We start from the raw sequence: 15,640 nt of genomic DNA, 5'->3' as shown, positions 1-15,640 counted from the left end.
CATATTAAATCAACAAAGAGGTGGGTGACCATCTCTTACCCACCACAGCTGTCCAAGGTTATGTTACCTTTGTGGAAGGATCTGACTGTAAAGGCCCCTCCTTATCAACATGTACCAAGACCTCACTTGGCTGGTGGTAAATTCTGTTGATAAGGCATTCTGCCAGATGATTTGGACAGTTTCCTTGGGCAACCACCCCACAGTCTCCATCGAGTACCTGCCCCACAGTATTTGCAGGATGTTCTATGTTGACCATTTTATATTGGATTTATGATCACAAGATGCTTGTTCTGAACAGCTCGTCCATGAAGGACAGGTGGTGTGGCGACAGGGCCAGTCCTATCTCCCACAACACCAGGGACAGGCAAAACCTCAGCACATTGTGATGTGTGGTGCCTAAATATTTTGATTCTACACACAATCTGATGCAGCCACATTTGAAAGTGGTCATTAGGATGAGGTCAACCTTTGTCCCCATTCTGTGAGGGTGTGCATCATGGCCTGTTAGACTTTCTCCATCTTGAACCTTTGAAAGAACTGGAAGATGTCCCAAGCAATTCCTAAGCAGAGGAGCTGGGAAAAGGCTATACCTGTACCAAGTATAGCAGCCCTGAGAGTACTTCACTCCTGACAACCAAGTTCTTCCCAGTTATTGACATTGCCACAGACCCACTTCTGTTTAGCCTTCATAATCCACTCCAGCCTCAGTACCTTCAGGTAATCAGACCTGATGGTGAAGGGGACATCGGATTAGTCCAGCCAGTCAGCAAGGAGCATGGCTTCACTCTCACCATAATTGACTTTGGCCCAAGATGTCAACTTGAACAGGTCACAGATGCTAATCAATCTGCGAACTGACTGTGGATCTGAGCAGAAGATGGCCTTCATCCATGTAAGGGGAAGCTGGGTGCATCTACTGCCTGGCATTTTTCTCCTGTCTTATGTACTTATCCTTTTGGTGGTGGAAAGCAACATTGACACACTGCAGTCCTTCAGTTGTTGGAGAGCGATTCCAACATTTAGATCCAGTGACTGTAAAGGATGACCAGTACATTTCCAAGTCAGGGTGGCACATCCTATCATCTGTCCTGCTGAAAACTAATTTGCCTCTGACTAGAATGGCCAGTCTTTTTCTCCATAGAAAGCAAACCATAAACTAGAGGGCATAGATTTAGACTGAGAGAGGAAAGATTTAAAAGAGCCTGAGGGGTAACTTCTTCATGAAGGGGTGGTCAGTATTTGGAACAAGCTGCCATGAAGTGGCTGAGGCTGGTACAATAACATTTGCTGACTTGGACAAGTACGTGGACAGGAAAAGTTCAGATAAAAATGGGTCAAGTGCAGACAAGTGAGAGTGGCTGAGCATTGGTCATCATGGCTGAGCACCTGTTTCCATGCTGTATGACTCTATGACCCTTGCTTTCCCAGTTCTAACAAAGGGCCTTGGACCTATTGACTGCTTCTCTCTCCACAAATATTGCTGAACCTTGGAGAGCTTCCAGCATTTCTGATACTTGCTTTTCCCTCTTTCCCAGTTTGAACAAGACCATAAGACATAGCAACAGAATTAGGCCATTGGGCCCATCGAGTCCGTTCCACCATACAATCATTGCCGATCCTTTCTCCCCTCCCCTGACTCTTACTCTCACTACAGATGCTGACTGACCTGTTGAGTCTTTCTAGCACTGACTTTTTATTTCAGATTTCATAATGCAATCATTATGATTTTTACTGGTGCATCTTGTCTCCTCTGGTTGATGTTTCCAGAGTGATCAGTGTTGTAATAGATTTGAAATTTGGAACTGAGTGTCTTAAAGTAGAAACTAGGGCTACACTAGGAAAGTGGGCCATGTTTATTGAGTAACTACACCTGGTTTAAGGAGAAGGTTAACTGCCCCTCCACTCATTCTAAGAGTTAATCCGCTTTATATTGTAGAAGTAACTTTCTGCCTGCTCAGTGAGAAAGCAGGAAGCAATTTAAATGCAGTTCTGTTGTCTTTAGACAGATGTTGACAGTGGTTAGTTCAGGAAACAGGCCTTTCGCTGAGAATGGAGCACTGGGTGGCATCACCTGGGTGGTTTAAGTTGGGTGGTGCCAGCAGCACTTTATGTGGGAAGTTTGAATGTGAGAGTCTGACTGAGGGAGCTATAGGACAGTCAAGCCCAGACCCTGGATCCAGATGAAGGATCTCAACTGTGCATCTCTTTCCTCAGACATGCTGACTTCCTCCAGCAGTTTGTGTGTTTCTCCTAATTCCAGCATCTGTAGTTTCTTGGCCTCCAGATTTCAATTCTCAGGATTTCACTCATTGTAAACAATGCAAAACAACATCTGAAATCTGCTGGCCAAATCCTTTATTCATGCTTTTCACTGGCAGAACCTTGCATCCTGTAAGGCCTCCATCCCATTCTGCTGATTTCATCGTTCCTCTTGCATTGTTCCTCTGGATAGTGAGACTTTCCACCAAGGTGCCTTTGAAATGCCTTTCTTCTTTCTGAACTAAGGTTTCCCCTCTGCCACAGAATAGAGCACTTCCCTCCCCTTCCAGCATTTTGGATTGCTCTATTTGCAATCCACTCTTCCCTACTCCACTCTTGCATCCAGTTTGTAGACCAGATATTGAACTTTTTATTGTTGGACTTCGGCCACATTCCACCGAGATACAACACTGGGCGGTACGGGAGTTCGTTGCTGCCTGTGGCCATCGAACTTGCAGCTCCTCCCGTGGAGGGTCAGACACCCAGAGCCAATAGACTGGTCCTGGACTTATTTTCCATCTGGTATAGTTTGCATTTTGTTGTTTGATTGTTTCTGGTTTTTGTATTGCTATATTTACGCTCTATTCTTGGTTGGTGCGGCTGTAACGAAACCCAATTTCCCTCGGGATTAATAAAGTATATCTATCTATCTATCTATCATCCCCACCCATCATTGCTGGTCCCATGCACTTCCACTGCAGCCTCAGGAGATGTTCTCTCTATCCTTTATGTTCTTCCCACTATTCAGATCTAGACAGTTCTTCCAGACGAAGCAGCATTCATACTTTTTCTCATCGAGTGAACTGTATTCACAGACTGAGTGATCACTTTGTGGAACACCTGTACCCAATCTGCAGGGTGACCCCGATCTCCCTCTTGTCTGGCACTTTAACTTCCCATCCCACTCCTGCTGTGACCAATCAGTCCGTGACCTCAGCACTGATACATAGAGGCCAGTGCAGCTTGAACAACACCTCATAAACTGTTTTGGCACAGTACAGTCTGCGATGCTCAATGCTGAATTCTCCAATTTCAGGTACAGTAACTCCCCATTTCCTATTTGTATCAGGACTGGGTGTTTTTACTTTCCAGTCCTTCTTTCTCTTTTTACTTCATTTTCATACTCTGGTTTTACTGGGCATCAACCAAACTTCACAACATTAGAAACACATTGCACAGACAAAGTAGCTTGATAGTCCAGTGAATGACCACATCATCACACCCCATGACAGACAGTTCCATTGTTCCACCTTTTCTGCTATCTAAACTAACTTGTTTTTTTTCTATTGAAATAAATTGCTGATAGAACTCAAGTTATAGGCTGATGAGCCTGACATCAGTCGTGGGAAAGTAATCGGAAGGTACTTTGAGGGACCAGACATATAAGTATTTGGATAGACATGGACTGATTAGGGATAGTCAACATGGCTTTGTATGTGGTAAGTCGTATCTAAACAATCTTGCAGAGTTTTACAAATAAATTATCAGGAAAGTTGATGAAGGCAAGGCAGTAATGTTGTCTGCATGGACTTTAGCAAGGCCTACCACATGGTCCCGCATGGGAGGTTGGCCAGTAAGGTTCAGTTGCTTGGCATTCAAGATGAGGTAGTACATTGGATTAGACATTGGCTTTGTGGAAGAGCCAGAGAGTGGTTGTAAATGATTGCCTCTCTGGCTAGAGGCCTGTGACTACTGGTATGCCAAAGGGATCGGTACCGGGTCCATTGTTGTTTGTTGTCTATCAAACAACCTGGACGATAATGTGGTAAACTAGATCAGCAAATTTGTGGGGATAAACACCAAGATTTGGGCTGTGGTGGACAGCGAGGAAGACCATCAAAGTTTACAGCAGGATATGAACCAGCTGGAAAAATGGGCTGAAAAATTGCAGATGGAATTTAATGCAGACAAGTGTGAGGTGTTGCTTTTTTTTTTAGATTATGAGGACACTCAGTCCTCATTTATTGTCATTTAGAAATGCATGTATTAAAAAATGATACAACATTCCTCCAGAATGATATCACAAGAAAACACAGTTTAAACCAAGACTAAAACTGACAAAACCACATAATTATAACATATAGTTACAACAGTGCAAAGCAATACCATAATTTGACAAAGAGCAGACCATGGGCACAGTAAAAAAAAAAATTCTCGAAGTCCCAGTAGACTCATCATCTCACACGGGTGGCAGAAGGGAGAAACTCACCCTGCCATGAACCTCCAAGCGCCGCAAACTTGCTAATGCAGCACCACTAGAAGCATCCGCCCGCAGCGGACTCTGAGTCCGTCCGAAAACTTCGAGCCTCCGACCAGCCCCTCCGACACAGCCTCTCCGAGCACCATCCTCTGTCAAACGCTTCAACCCCACCCCGGCTGCCGAGCAACAAGCAAAGCCGAGGACTCGGGGCCTTCTCTGGAGATTCTGGACCACACAGTAACAGCAGCAGCGAAGCAGGCATTTCAGAAGTTTCACCAGATGTTCCTCCGTGCTGTCACATCTGTCTCCATCAAATCAGGATTGTGCACGGCACCCTACTTGACAAATAACAGACATCACCACTGGAGTGGCCGCTGTGAGCCGCGTCGCACCGCCATCTTCCCCTCCCAGTTTCATAAATCAAAATATTGACTACAGGAAATGGGATGTTATGTTGAAGATGTATAAAATGTTGGTGAGGCCTAATTTGGAGTATCGTGCAGTTTTGGTCACACTTACCAGGATGTTGTCAAAGATTGAGGACCTGAGTTATGGGGAAAGATTGAATAGGTTCGGACTTTATTCCCTAGAATGTAGAAGATTGAGGGGAGATTTGATAGAGGTATACAAAATTATGAGGGGTATAGATGGGGTAAATACAAGAAGGCTTTTTCCACTGAGGTTGGTGAGACTACAACTAAAGGTCATGGGTTAAGAGTGAAAGGTGAAATGTTTAAGAGGAGCATAAGGGGAACCTCTTTACTCAGAGGATGGTGAGAGTGTGGAATGAGCTGGCAGTGCAAGTGGTGTATGTGGAGTTGATTTCAACATTTAAGAGAAATTTGAATAGGTACATGGATGGTAGGGGTGTGGAGGTCTATGGTCAAGGTATAGGTTGACGGTACTAGGCAGATTAATGGTTTGGCGCAGACTAGATGGGCCAAATGGCCCATTTCTGTGCTTAGTGAGTCAAGCAGAAGCTGTGAAGGGAAATGGATATCTTGAACCAACACCCTTCACCCAAATGAACGACATCAATCCCAGATGTCTACTGTCCCTTTCCCTCCACAGATGCTGTCTGGCCCACTGAGTTCTTCCAACAGACTGTGTGTTATACACACAAAATGTTGGAGGAACTCAGCAGATCAGGCAACATCTTTGGAATTAAGTAAGCAGTCAACATTTCAGACTAAGACTCTTCTTCAGATCCATCCACAAAAAGTGGAATTTCTTGGTGCCCAAATATTTCAATTCCTATCCTCATTCCCATTCTGACATATCAGTCCATTGCCTCCTTTTTTGCCACAATGAGGCCGCTGACAGTGTGGAGGAGCAACACTCATATTCCATCTATGTAGGCTCCAACCTGATGGCATTAACATTGATTTCTTCTTCTGTTTTTCCCCTCCCCCTTCCCTCTTCTTCCATTTCCCACTCTGGCCTCTTACCTCTTCTTCTCACCTGCCTATCGCCTCCTCCAGTTGTCTCCCGTTCTTCCCTTTCTCCCATGGTCTACGCTGCTCCCCTAGCAGATTCCTTCTTCTCCAGTCCTTTACATTTCCCACCCACCTGGCTCCACCTGTCAACTTCTAGCTAGTCCTCCTTCCCCTCTCCCTACCTTTTTATTCTGGCGTCTTCCCCCCTCCTGTCCTGAAGAAGGGTCTCGGCCCAAAATGTCGACTGTTTATTCATTTCCATAGATGCTGCCTGATCTGCTGAGTTCCTCCAGCATTTTGTGTGTGTTGCTCTGGATTTCCAGCATCTGCAGAATCTCCTGTGTTTAGAATTTGTGTTCCTCCAGATTCCAGCATCTGCAGTCTCTTGGGTCATCTTGTTTTCTTTCCTTCTCAGGTCTTTCACCTGATACGTTAACAGTTTCTTTTTTTTTAAACGGATGATCTGCTGATTTTTTCCCCCAGCAATTTCTATTCTTGCAGATTTTCAGTTTGAAGATTTTTTTGTTTGATTTTCAGAATCTGAAAGTTGATAAGTTTTGAGTGAACTTTGCTGCACAGTCACACCACATGGAAGTGGGCCCTTTGGCTATTGGAACTATGCTGTCCGAGGCCGGCTGGTAACACAACAACATCGGCGCCAGACCCGGGAGCAGAGGTTCCCGGGTTCGAAACTAGTTGGGTCCACTCCCAAATACGCTTTCCATCCGTGCCGGGTTGAGTGTCGAGATCGCAACTTGACCTCGTAAAATAAAGGGAAAGTACTGCAAAAACGCCTGTGTGAGGAGTGATGCACCACACAGTCTCCTCTCTTGCTCCGCACCTTGTAAAAGCCATGAAAAAGATGTCATTGTGCACGCACGCACACGCAGATGCACATGCATAGACTCGCATGCACACAGGCACACGCCAAAAAAAAGGAACTATGCTGTCCATTAAACGCTAAATCAAAGCCAGGGGGCCTATTTTACCCAGGGGGACTTTCAAAGGAATCCAAAGGATAAGATTTTTCAGTGTCATACAGTCATACACTATGAAAATAGGCCCAACTGGTCCTTGCCGACCAAGAAACAATTGGTGGTTCAGGTCTCAGGCCCTTTGGCACAGTTGGAAAAGCATCGTGAGTCTCACAGCATGGAAGCAGACACATTGCCCCACTGGTCTATGCCAACCAGGATTGCCACCTAAGCTAGTCACATTTGCCCGTGCCAGGCCCATATTCCTCTAAACCTTCCCTATTCATATGCTTGTATAAGAATCCAGTAAATGTTAATGTACCTGCCTCAATCACTGTTTCTGGCACCTCGTTCCATATACTGACCATATACATCCCAGGGTTGTCCTCTAGGAAAAAAAGTTGCACCTCAGATTCCTCTTTCCTCTGACCTTAAACCTATGCCCTCTGGTTCTTGATTCCCTAAACCTGATAGAAAAGATGGAGACACTATCTCTATGCCCCTAGTAACTTTAAACACCTCGATAACATCTCACCTCATTTTCCTACATTCCAATGTATAAAATCCTAGCCTGCTCAACCTCCCTCCATAGCTCAGTCCTCTAGACTTGGCAACATCCTCATACATCTCTTCTGCACACTTTACAGCTTAATGTCATGTTTTCTATAGTAGGGTGACCAAATCTGAGGACTATTCTTCAAATGCGGCCTCACCGACATTTTATACCACTGCAGCATAACCTTCCCAACTTCTATACTCAATTCCCTGACTCCTGAGTGGTTAATATCTGGAACACTCTGCCAGAGGAGGTGGTAGAATTGTGCAGTTACGACATCTAATAGGCATTGGTTCAGTACTTGAATAGGTCCTAATGCAGGTGAATGGGGTTAGTGTAGATGGTGTAAAGTTGGCATGGACATGGAAAGCTGAAGGGATTGTTTCTGAATTGCTCCACTGTGTGACAATTCTGCCACTCACTCTATGGACTACAGATGTGGGAGGAAACTGGAGCACCAGGGGTAACCCACAGGGAGAACGTGTAAATTCCACACTGACACTATCAGAGGTTGGGACTGAACCTGGGTCTCTGGCACTCTGAGGCAGAAGCTGTGTCACTTTCAGTCATAATAACTGAACACTCAAATAGACGACCTGAAACGGAGCCAGAATTGTCCCAGTTGAATGCAGTGGGGTGTGGGGGGCGGGGAAGAGGAGGGGATGTGGAGAGGGGTGTATAAGCAGTCTGGTTCTAAGGAGCCCAGTTTGTGTTTCAGTGGTGAGGTGGAGAGGTCGGGGAGCCCGAGTTTTGTGGTGGTGGAGGGAGTGCCCGTCGTGTTACCCACCTACGAGGAGGCAGTGTGCCACTGCACCATTGAGCAACCGGACACCCAGGTCGCAGCCCTTGTGGCCCAGGGGGAGCAGGTGCCCCAGGCATCCGACCAGAATCCCCCCGCTTACCCAGGGAGCGTCTCTGACCCACTTCTCGCCGCCAATCCAGTAGCCCCCTCCAGGCCTGGCCACCTGGAGTGCACGGGGACAGAGGAGTGGGAGGGGTCCTCACCGTCCATGTCCTTCGACACAGCTGCAACCCACCCGATGACAGAGGAGATGGTCAACAGCCCATCAACAGAAGAAACAGCCTCAATGTGCCCCAGCATCAATATCCTGGATGGTAAGTGGTCAGCCAATTGTGTTTCTGGGGCACACCGGGGCCAGGCTCACTGGAGATCGGGACACCCAGCTTCTCCAGTGGGAATCAGTCCATTTGGGTGGGTGCAGCCCAATGTGGGGTGCTGTGGCACAGTGAGGGATTCAGAGGGTTGGAAGGCAGGTGATGGCTGGAAGGAGGTTGGGGTATGTGGGGTCAGTAGAGGGATGTGAAAAGGGGCATGGCTGGGGTTCCATGGAGGGATCCAGTTTGAGTGTATGGGAGGGGCAGCTAGGATATGTGGGTGTGAACAGATTTAGGGGATCATGTGGGGTGACAGGCCCTTCAGCCCAACTGATCAATGCTAACAACCAAACTAGCCTCATCTGCCCATCAGCTCTAAACCTTTCCCATCCATGTTCTTATTCAGAGCATGTTTAAATGTTGCTAATATGCCTGCCTTTACCACAATTTCTGGCAGCTCATTCCAAATATTCACCACTTTTTGTGTGAAGAAGCTGCCTCTGATGTGTTTTATAAATTTCTTCGTGCTGGTCTTAAACCTGTGTTGCCTTCTTTTTAGCATCCCCTCCCTGGGAAAAAGACTTATAACCCTCACGATCTTGTATATCCCCAACAGGTCACCCCTCAATTTCCTACTTTTCAGGGAATGGAGTCCTAGTCTATGCAACCTCTCCTTGTAACTCAGACCCCAAGTCCAGGCCACATCCTGCTAAATCTTTCTGCACCCTTTCTATGTACTGTAATAACATCTTTCCTATAACACAGTGATCAAAACGGTACATAATACTCCAAATGTGGACTCATCAACATCTTGTATAACTGCATTATAGTTTCCCAATTCTTATATTCATTCCCTGACTGATGAAGGCGAGCCTGTCAAACACCTTCACCACATCTACTTGTGATGCCACTTTCAATGAAAGTGTCTGGTACTTGGGGTCCAAAGTTTATGGGATGGGGGTGGAATTCCCCAGGGATGGAAGTGGGTGTGTGTCAAGTTAGTTTCTCTGGTGGGGCTGGGGTCTCTGTGAGCTCAGGCCACTGGGCTCAGATCCCTGAGTGGGGCGCACAAAGGGCTGGATGGATGTTATGTTTGGTTATCATTATTACATGTACTGAAATGCAGTTAAAAATTTTTGTTTTCATTCCATCCAGACAGATCATTGCAAAAATAAGTACATCGGGTAGTACAAAAATAAACAATGGGAATATAGAGTTACAGTTACAGAGAAAGTGTTATGTTAGTAGGTGAAGTGCAAGGACTGTAACAAGGCAGATTGTAGATCAAGGGTTCAACTTTAGCAGTCTGTTCCAGGGTCCGATAACAGCAAGATAGAAGCCATCCTTGAGTTTGGTGTATCTGTTCTCAAGCTTTTCTATCTTCTGCTTAATGGGAGTGGAGAGCAGAGAAGAGTGAGTTGGGAGGGATACTTAATTATGTTGACAGCTTTGCCAAGGCAGAGCAAAGTGCTGACAGAGTCAGAAGAGGAGAGGTTGGTTTGTGTAATGGACTAGATTGCATTCAAATTTCGAAGGAGTTAACTCTAAGAAATAGACATTGAATATTTCAGAGATAGGGAGTCCATTGGACAGGAAAGTGAGAATGGGTTCACCATGCGACCCACTGGAGGGATCAATATTGGAAACCACATAACTAATGACTGGGCATGTTTGTGATGTGAACTTATTCGTAGAGTTGCAGGGTTGGGTAGTTAGGGTGGGGCTGGAGCTATTGATAGTAGAGGTCTCAAGAATGTCTAAGGTTCAAAGAGACAGGGATTTAGGAACTTGCTAAGGTGTATGAGGGTTTTATTGGTTCTGGGTGGAGTCCGGCTGGCCAGTGAGGGGTTCCGAGTTCCAGAACAGGTGAAGGCTGGAAGGATTGGGGTCTGTGGGGGCAGTAGGAGTCAAAGGAAGGGGGACAGTTGAGGTCTTTGTCGGGATCCAGTTTGAAATCCATGGGCAGGTGGAAATCCATGAGTGTGGATAGATTTTGGGGACATGGGATCTCCAGAGGGCTGGTTAAAGCGTATGAGGCTGGGAATGACTGGAGTCTCTGGGATAGAGTCCTTGGGGATGGGAGCACAGTTCCTGCCGGTGGATAATTGGGGTTCATGGGGAAAGGCAGTTATTTCTGGGGTGTGGTTGGGGTCCATGGGGTCAGATAGATCCATGGTGTTTGATTGTTCAGAGACACTTTATGGGAGTGTGCAGAGACAGTCTACAGACAGATTTCAGGATTGTGCAACATCAATCAATAACCCAGTGACCCAATTTGTTGATCAGGGTGGGGGAGAGTGGTTCCCTCCCACCATACAAGTTGAGTCTACAAGTGCAGCAGAGGGTGGACAAGCAGTTGAAGAAATGGCAAAAACTGGAAATCAGTGGTTCAGGTAACATTTGTGGAGGGAGGAACAGAGTTACCCTTTCAGTTCAAAGACCTCCCATCCACTCATCATTCATTCTGCTTCTGTGTCATCAACCTGAAACTTTATCTTTGCTCCTTCTCTGTCTCTCTACAGGTGCTGCATGACATGCCAACTGTTCCCACTACTTTTATCTCAGACAAAGTGGTGAAGAAAACATCTGGGATCCCTCCATTCTGTGCCCTGGCCACTAGAGGCAGGAACAGGGAAGCTGGAACAAACTGTTGGTTAGAGCATGGCTGTGCAGTGGTGGACACTGTTACACAGGACCAGAGAGGATGCAGAGCAGGTCCAAGAGGATGTACATAAGGCTACAGCTTTGTGGCTGTGGATGAGCTGATATACCCTGGAGCAATGGAGATGGTGCAATATATTTAACTGAGATTTGTAAAAGCACCATATCTCTGGAAACAGTGAAGAGAAATGACCTGTTTTACTGATAGAGGATAACTTTTGTGGGGGGTAGGGGGTGGAGGAATGTTTAAGGTCCCTAGGAGCAGGTCCAGAGGAGAGCTAAAGGTTCTTTATCTTAAGTATAGAAGGGTTGGTGGGGACAGAACCCCTTCCAACACTTTCAAAGGTCCAGGAATTGGGAGAAGCGAGCAGCTCAAGATCCACGGGACATGATGGACCAGCTGGCCTCCGTCTGAACCATTATTTTTTTTCCATTTAAATCCAGTTGAGTAAGTAAATCTACAATATAATGTACTAGTAATGGGTAGAATAATAGTTGTATAGACAATAAACACAACTCCACCTGTGAGACCACCAGACAGTTGTAACACCCACATGGATCACCATTGTCCCTTAGGGTGGAGACCTGTTGTCCTCATTCTTCTGGGTGGTACGTAACACCAGACCATAGGGATCTGGTTAAATCTAATGGCTCCAGTACCCTCACAGTTACTGCAAACCACACTCTAATCACAGATCAGGTACACCTCTGGGTGGGGAGGACTCGAGATCTGGACCTAGGGTTAGTTGGGAAGAACTGTTGAGTTAGGGGCAAGAACTGTTCCAGGGTCATAAGAGGGGGAAGGGTTACAGGTTGTGCCTTGGTTTAAGACAGGAGAATGGGTGGGTCTTGTGTTTGGGTTTGTTTCAAGAGCGAGATCATTGGTCAGGAGGAGGTTGTACCTGGAGTCAGGCGATATGGTGCAAGTCCCACCAAGGAGAGCAAAGACAGCAGGTTTAGGAGAACACCACCACCTGCAGGTTCCATTCCAAGTTGCCCAACTTCAAAATCTATCACTGTTCCTTCGACATCACTGGATCTGAATGCTAGAACTCCCTTTCCAACAGCACTGTGGGAGCACCTTCACCAGGAAGACTGCAGTGGTTCAGCTCACCCGCACCTTCTCTGGGGCATCATGGACAAGGAGGGATGAGTAGTAATGCTGGTCTTGCCACAGTAAACAGATCTGAAAATGAATAAAAAGTCTGCGATGAATAGGGTAAGGAGCTATGGTCACATCACAAGAGGTGGGTGCTGATGTGATGATGGATTTCCAGGCATTCCCACCCTGGGACCATGTGCTTCACACCCTTCGACCAGGTTATGGGACATGCCTATTGGTTCAAACCTGATGGAACTGCCAGTGTCTCTGTTAGCACCTCAGCTAATTTGGGATGTGGCTAAATTGGGAGTGATGTCCCACAGACAGGTCCAGTGACAATCATACCTCCCTGTGTGCCAGACTCCATTACAATCCCAGCGCGTGTCGTACTGCACAGAAATGTGTCTTACACCCCAGCTCGTCCATGTAAGCTGAGGTACACATCTAAGCTAGACCCCTTGCCAGCATTTGGCCCAAGTCCATCTAAACCTTTCCTCTCTCTGCAACTGTCCAAGTGTCTTTCAAATTTGGCAGCTCGTTCCATATACTGACCACTCTTTGGGTAAAACAGTTGTTCCTCAGTCTCCTATTAAATTCCCCCCCCCCCATCACACCTTAAAATTATGCCTTCCAGTTTCAATTCCCTAATTCTGGGGAAAATTTTCACTGTATGTTTTAATGTATATGTGACAAATAAAGCTAATCTTTATTTTTAAAAGACTGCATATTCAACCTGTTTATACCCTTCATGATTTTATACACGTCTATAAGATCATACTTCATTCTCCTACACTCTAAGGAATAAAGTCATAACCTACCCAATCTCTCCATGTAACTTAGTTCCTCGTGTCCTGGCAACATTCTCATAGATCTTCTTTGCAATCTTTCCAGTTTAATGACATTTTTCCGATAGCAGGGTATCCAAAACTGAACGCAATATTCCATATATGGCCTCACCAAAGTCTTGTATAACTGCAGCATAACATCTGAACTCTCATACTTATAATGCCTTCTTCACTACCTATTCTGTCTGTGTCTCCTCTTTCTAAGAACTACGTACTTGGAGTGTGACTACTGCATATGGTTCAAGGAAACCACAATTCATTGTATGTCCTACCCTGGTATGACTTCACAAACTACAACACCTCACACATCTAAATTAACACGGAAGAGTACAGCACAGGAACAGGGCCTTTGACCCAAGATGTCTGCACCCAACACTACACCAAATTAAACTAATTTTTTTTACTTGTACATGATCCATATTCCTTCATTCCATGCATATTCATGTGCCTATCCAGCAGCCTTTTGAATAAACACAAGAGATGCTGGAAATCCAGAGCAACAGACACAACCCACAACATGATGGAGGAACTCAGCAGGTCAGGCAGCATTTATTGTAATGAATAAACTGTCGATGTTTCGGGCCAAGACCCTTCTTCAGCCTTTTGAATGCTGCTATCATAACTCCTTCCGCCACTACTCCTTTCCAGATACCTACTACTCACAGTTTTAAAGACAAAAAAAACCCACACATCTCCTTTAAACTTTTCCCTTCTCACCTTAAATGTAGTGAGCTGATTATGAGTATCAAGTCATTGCCAGTCTAGGACTATGTGCTCCAAATCCTCAGAGTGTGTGTGTGTGTGTGTGTGCCCATGAGGACCAGGCATGGGATGTGCCCTTGGTTTAGACATGACAGAACTGCCAGATACTCTTTCAGCACTACATCCAATGCATCCCCTTCAACACTTGACATTTCTACCCTGCAAAAAAAGTATTCTGAATGTCTCCCATATCTACTTTAGTCATAATTTTATAAATTTCTGTCAGCTCTGCCCTCAGCTTCTGTTGTTCCAGAGAAAACAGCCCAGTTCTGTCCAACCTCGGTAATAAGGGGAAGTACAGAGGCATGAGGGAGGAGCTGCCTGAAGATGATCGGAAGGGGACACCAGCAGGGACGATGGCAGAACAGCAGTGGCTGGAGTTTCAGGGAGCAATTCGAAAGTGCAGGCCAGATACTTTCCAAAAAAGTATTAGTATTCTAAAAGGATGATGATGTAACCATGGCTGAAAATGGAAGTCAAAGACAGCATAAAAGCAAAAGAGAGGGCTTACAATATAGCAAAAATAAGTGGGAAAGTAGAGGATTGGGAAACTTTAAAAAAAAATAACAGAACTCCATTGTCCTGGAATCAAGCAATATTTCAGCAATTCCTAAAAGCGGTAAGGATCGGACTGAGTGCAGTTCCTATAGGCCCATATCTGTACTAAACATCGATTATAGATTATTTGCATCAATATTAGTGAAAGGATTGGAAAATATAATTCCAGATCTAACTGACACAGATCAAACAGGTTTGGTAAAAAGTAGGCAAATCCAGGACAATGTGAGATGGGCCCTTCATCTCATTGACCATATGAGCAATAGTAGACAATAAGACAAAGGAGCAGAAGTAGGCCATTCGGCCCATGGAGTCTGCTCCGCCATTTTATCATGAGCTGATCCATTCTCCCATTTAGTCCCACTCCCCCACCTTCTCACCATAACCTTTGATGCCCTGGCTACTCAGATACCTATCAATCTCTGACTTAAATACACCCAATGACTAGGCCTCCACTGCTGCCCGTGGCAACAAATTCCATAGATTCACCACCCTCTGACTAAAAAAAATTTCTTCGCATCTCTGTTCTGAATGGGCACCCTTCAATCCTTAAGTCATGCTCTCTCGTACTAGACTCCCCCATCATGGGAAGCAACTTTGCCACATCTACTCTGTCCATGCCTTTCAACATTCGAAATGTTTCCATGAGGCCCCCCCCGTTATTCTTCTAAACTCCAAGGAATACAGTCCAAGAGTGGACAAACGTTCCTCATATGTTAACCCTCTCATTCCCGGAATCATTCCAGTGAATCTTCTCTGTACCCTCTCCAACATCAACACATCCTTTCTTAAATAAGGTGACCAAAACTGCCCACAATACTCCCAAGTGAGGTCTTACCAGCGCCTTACTCTATTCCCCTAGAGATGAATGCCAACATTGCATTCGCCTTCTTCACCACCGACTCAACCTGGAGGTTAACCTTAAGGGTATCCTGCACAAGGACTCCCAAGTCCCATTGCAGCTGAGAACTTTGAATTCTCTCTCCATTTAAATAATAGTCTGCCCATTTATTTCTTCTGCCAAAGTGCATAACCATACACTTTCCAACATTGTATTTCATTTGCCACTTCTTTGCCCTTCTTCCAATCTATCCAAGTCCCTCTGCAGACTCTCTGTTTCCTCAGCACCACCGGCCCCTCCACCTATCTTCGTATCGTCAGCAAACTTAGC

At 45.6% G+C, this 15,640-nt stretch overlaps 1 protein-coding gene across 1 annotated transcript in view; it reads left to right on the top strand.

Annotated features, from left to right (window-relative positions):
• Positions 1-11,299, top strand: part of susd4 (sushi domain containing 4) — a 54,336-nt gene extending 43,037 nt beyond the window's left edge. Inside the window, 2 exon segments of the mRNA XM_063040582.1 lie at positions 8,132-8,541; positions 11,064-11,299. Coding sequence (XP_062896652.1) covers positions 8,132-8,541; positions 11,064-11,074 — 421 coding nt within the window. The 3' untranslated portion in view covers positions 11,075-11,299.
• Positions 11,300-15,640: the final 4,341 nt, after the last annotated feature.

Source organism: Mobula hypostoma, chromosome 2, assembly GCF_963921235.1.
Source record: "Mobula hypostoma chromosome 2, sMobHyp1.1, whole genome shotgun sequence".
In the NCBI taxonomy this organism is placed as follows: domain Eukaryota; kingdom Metazoa; phylum Chordata; class Chondrichthyes; order Myliobatiformes; family Myliobatidae; genus Mobula; species Mobula hypostoma.
This window is presented reverse-complemented; position numbering and strand designations above follow the sequence as displayed.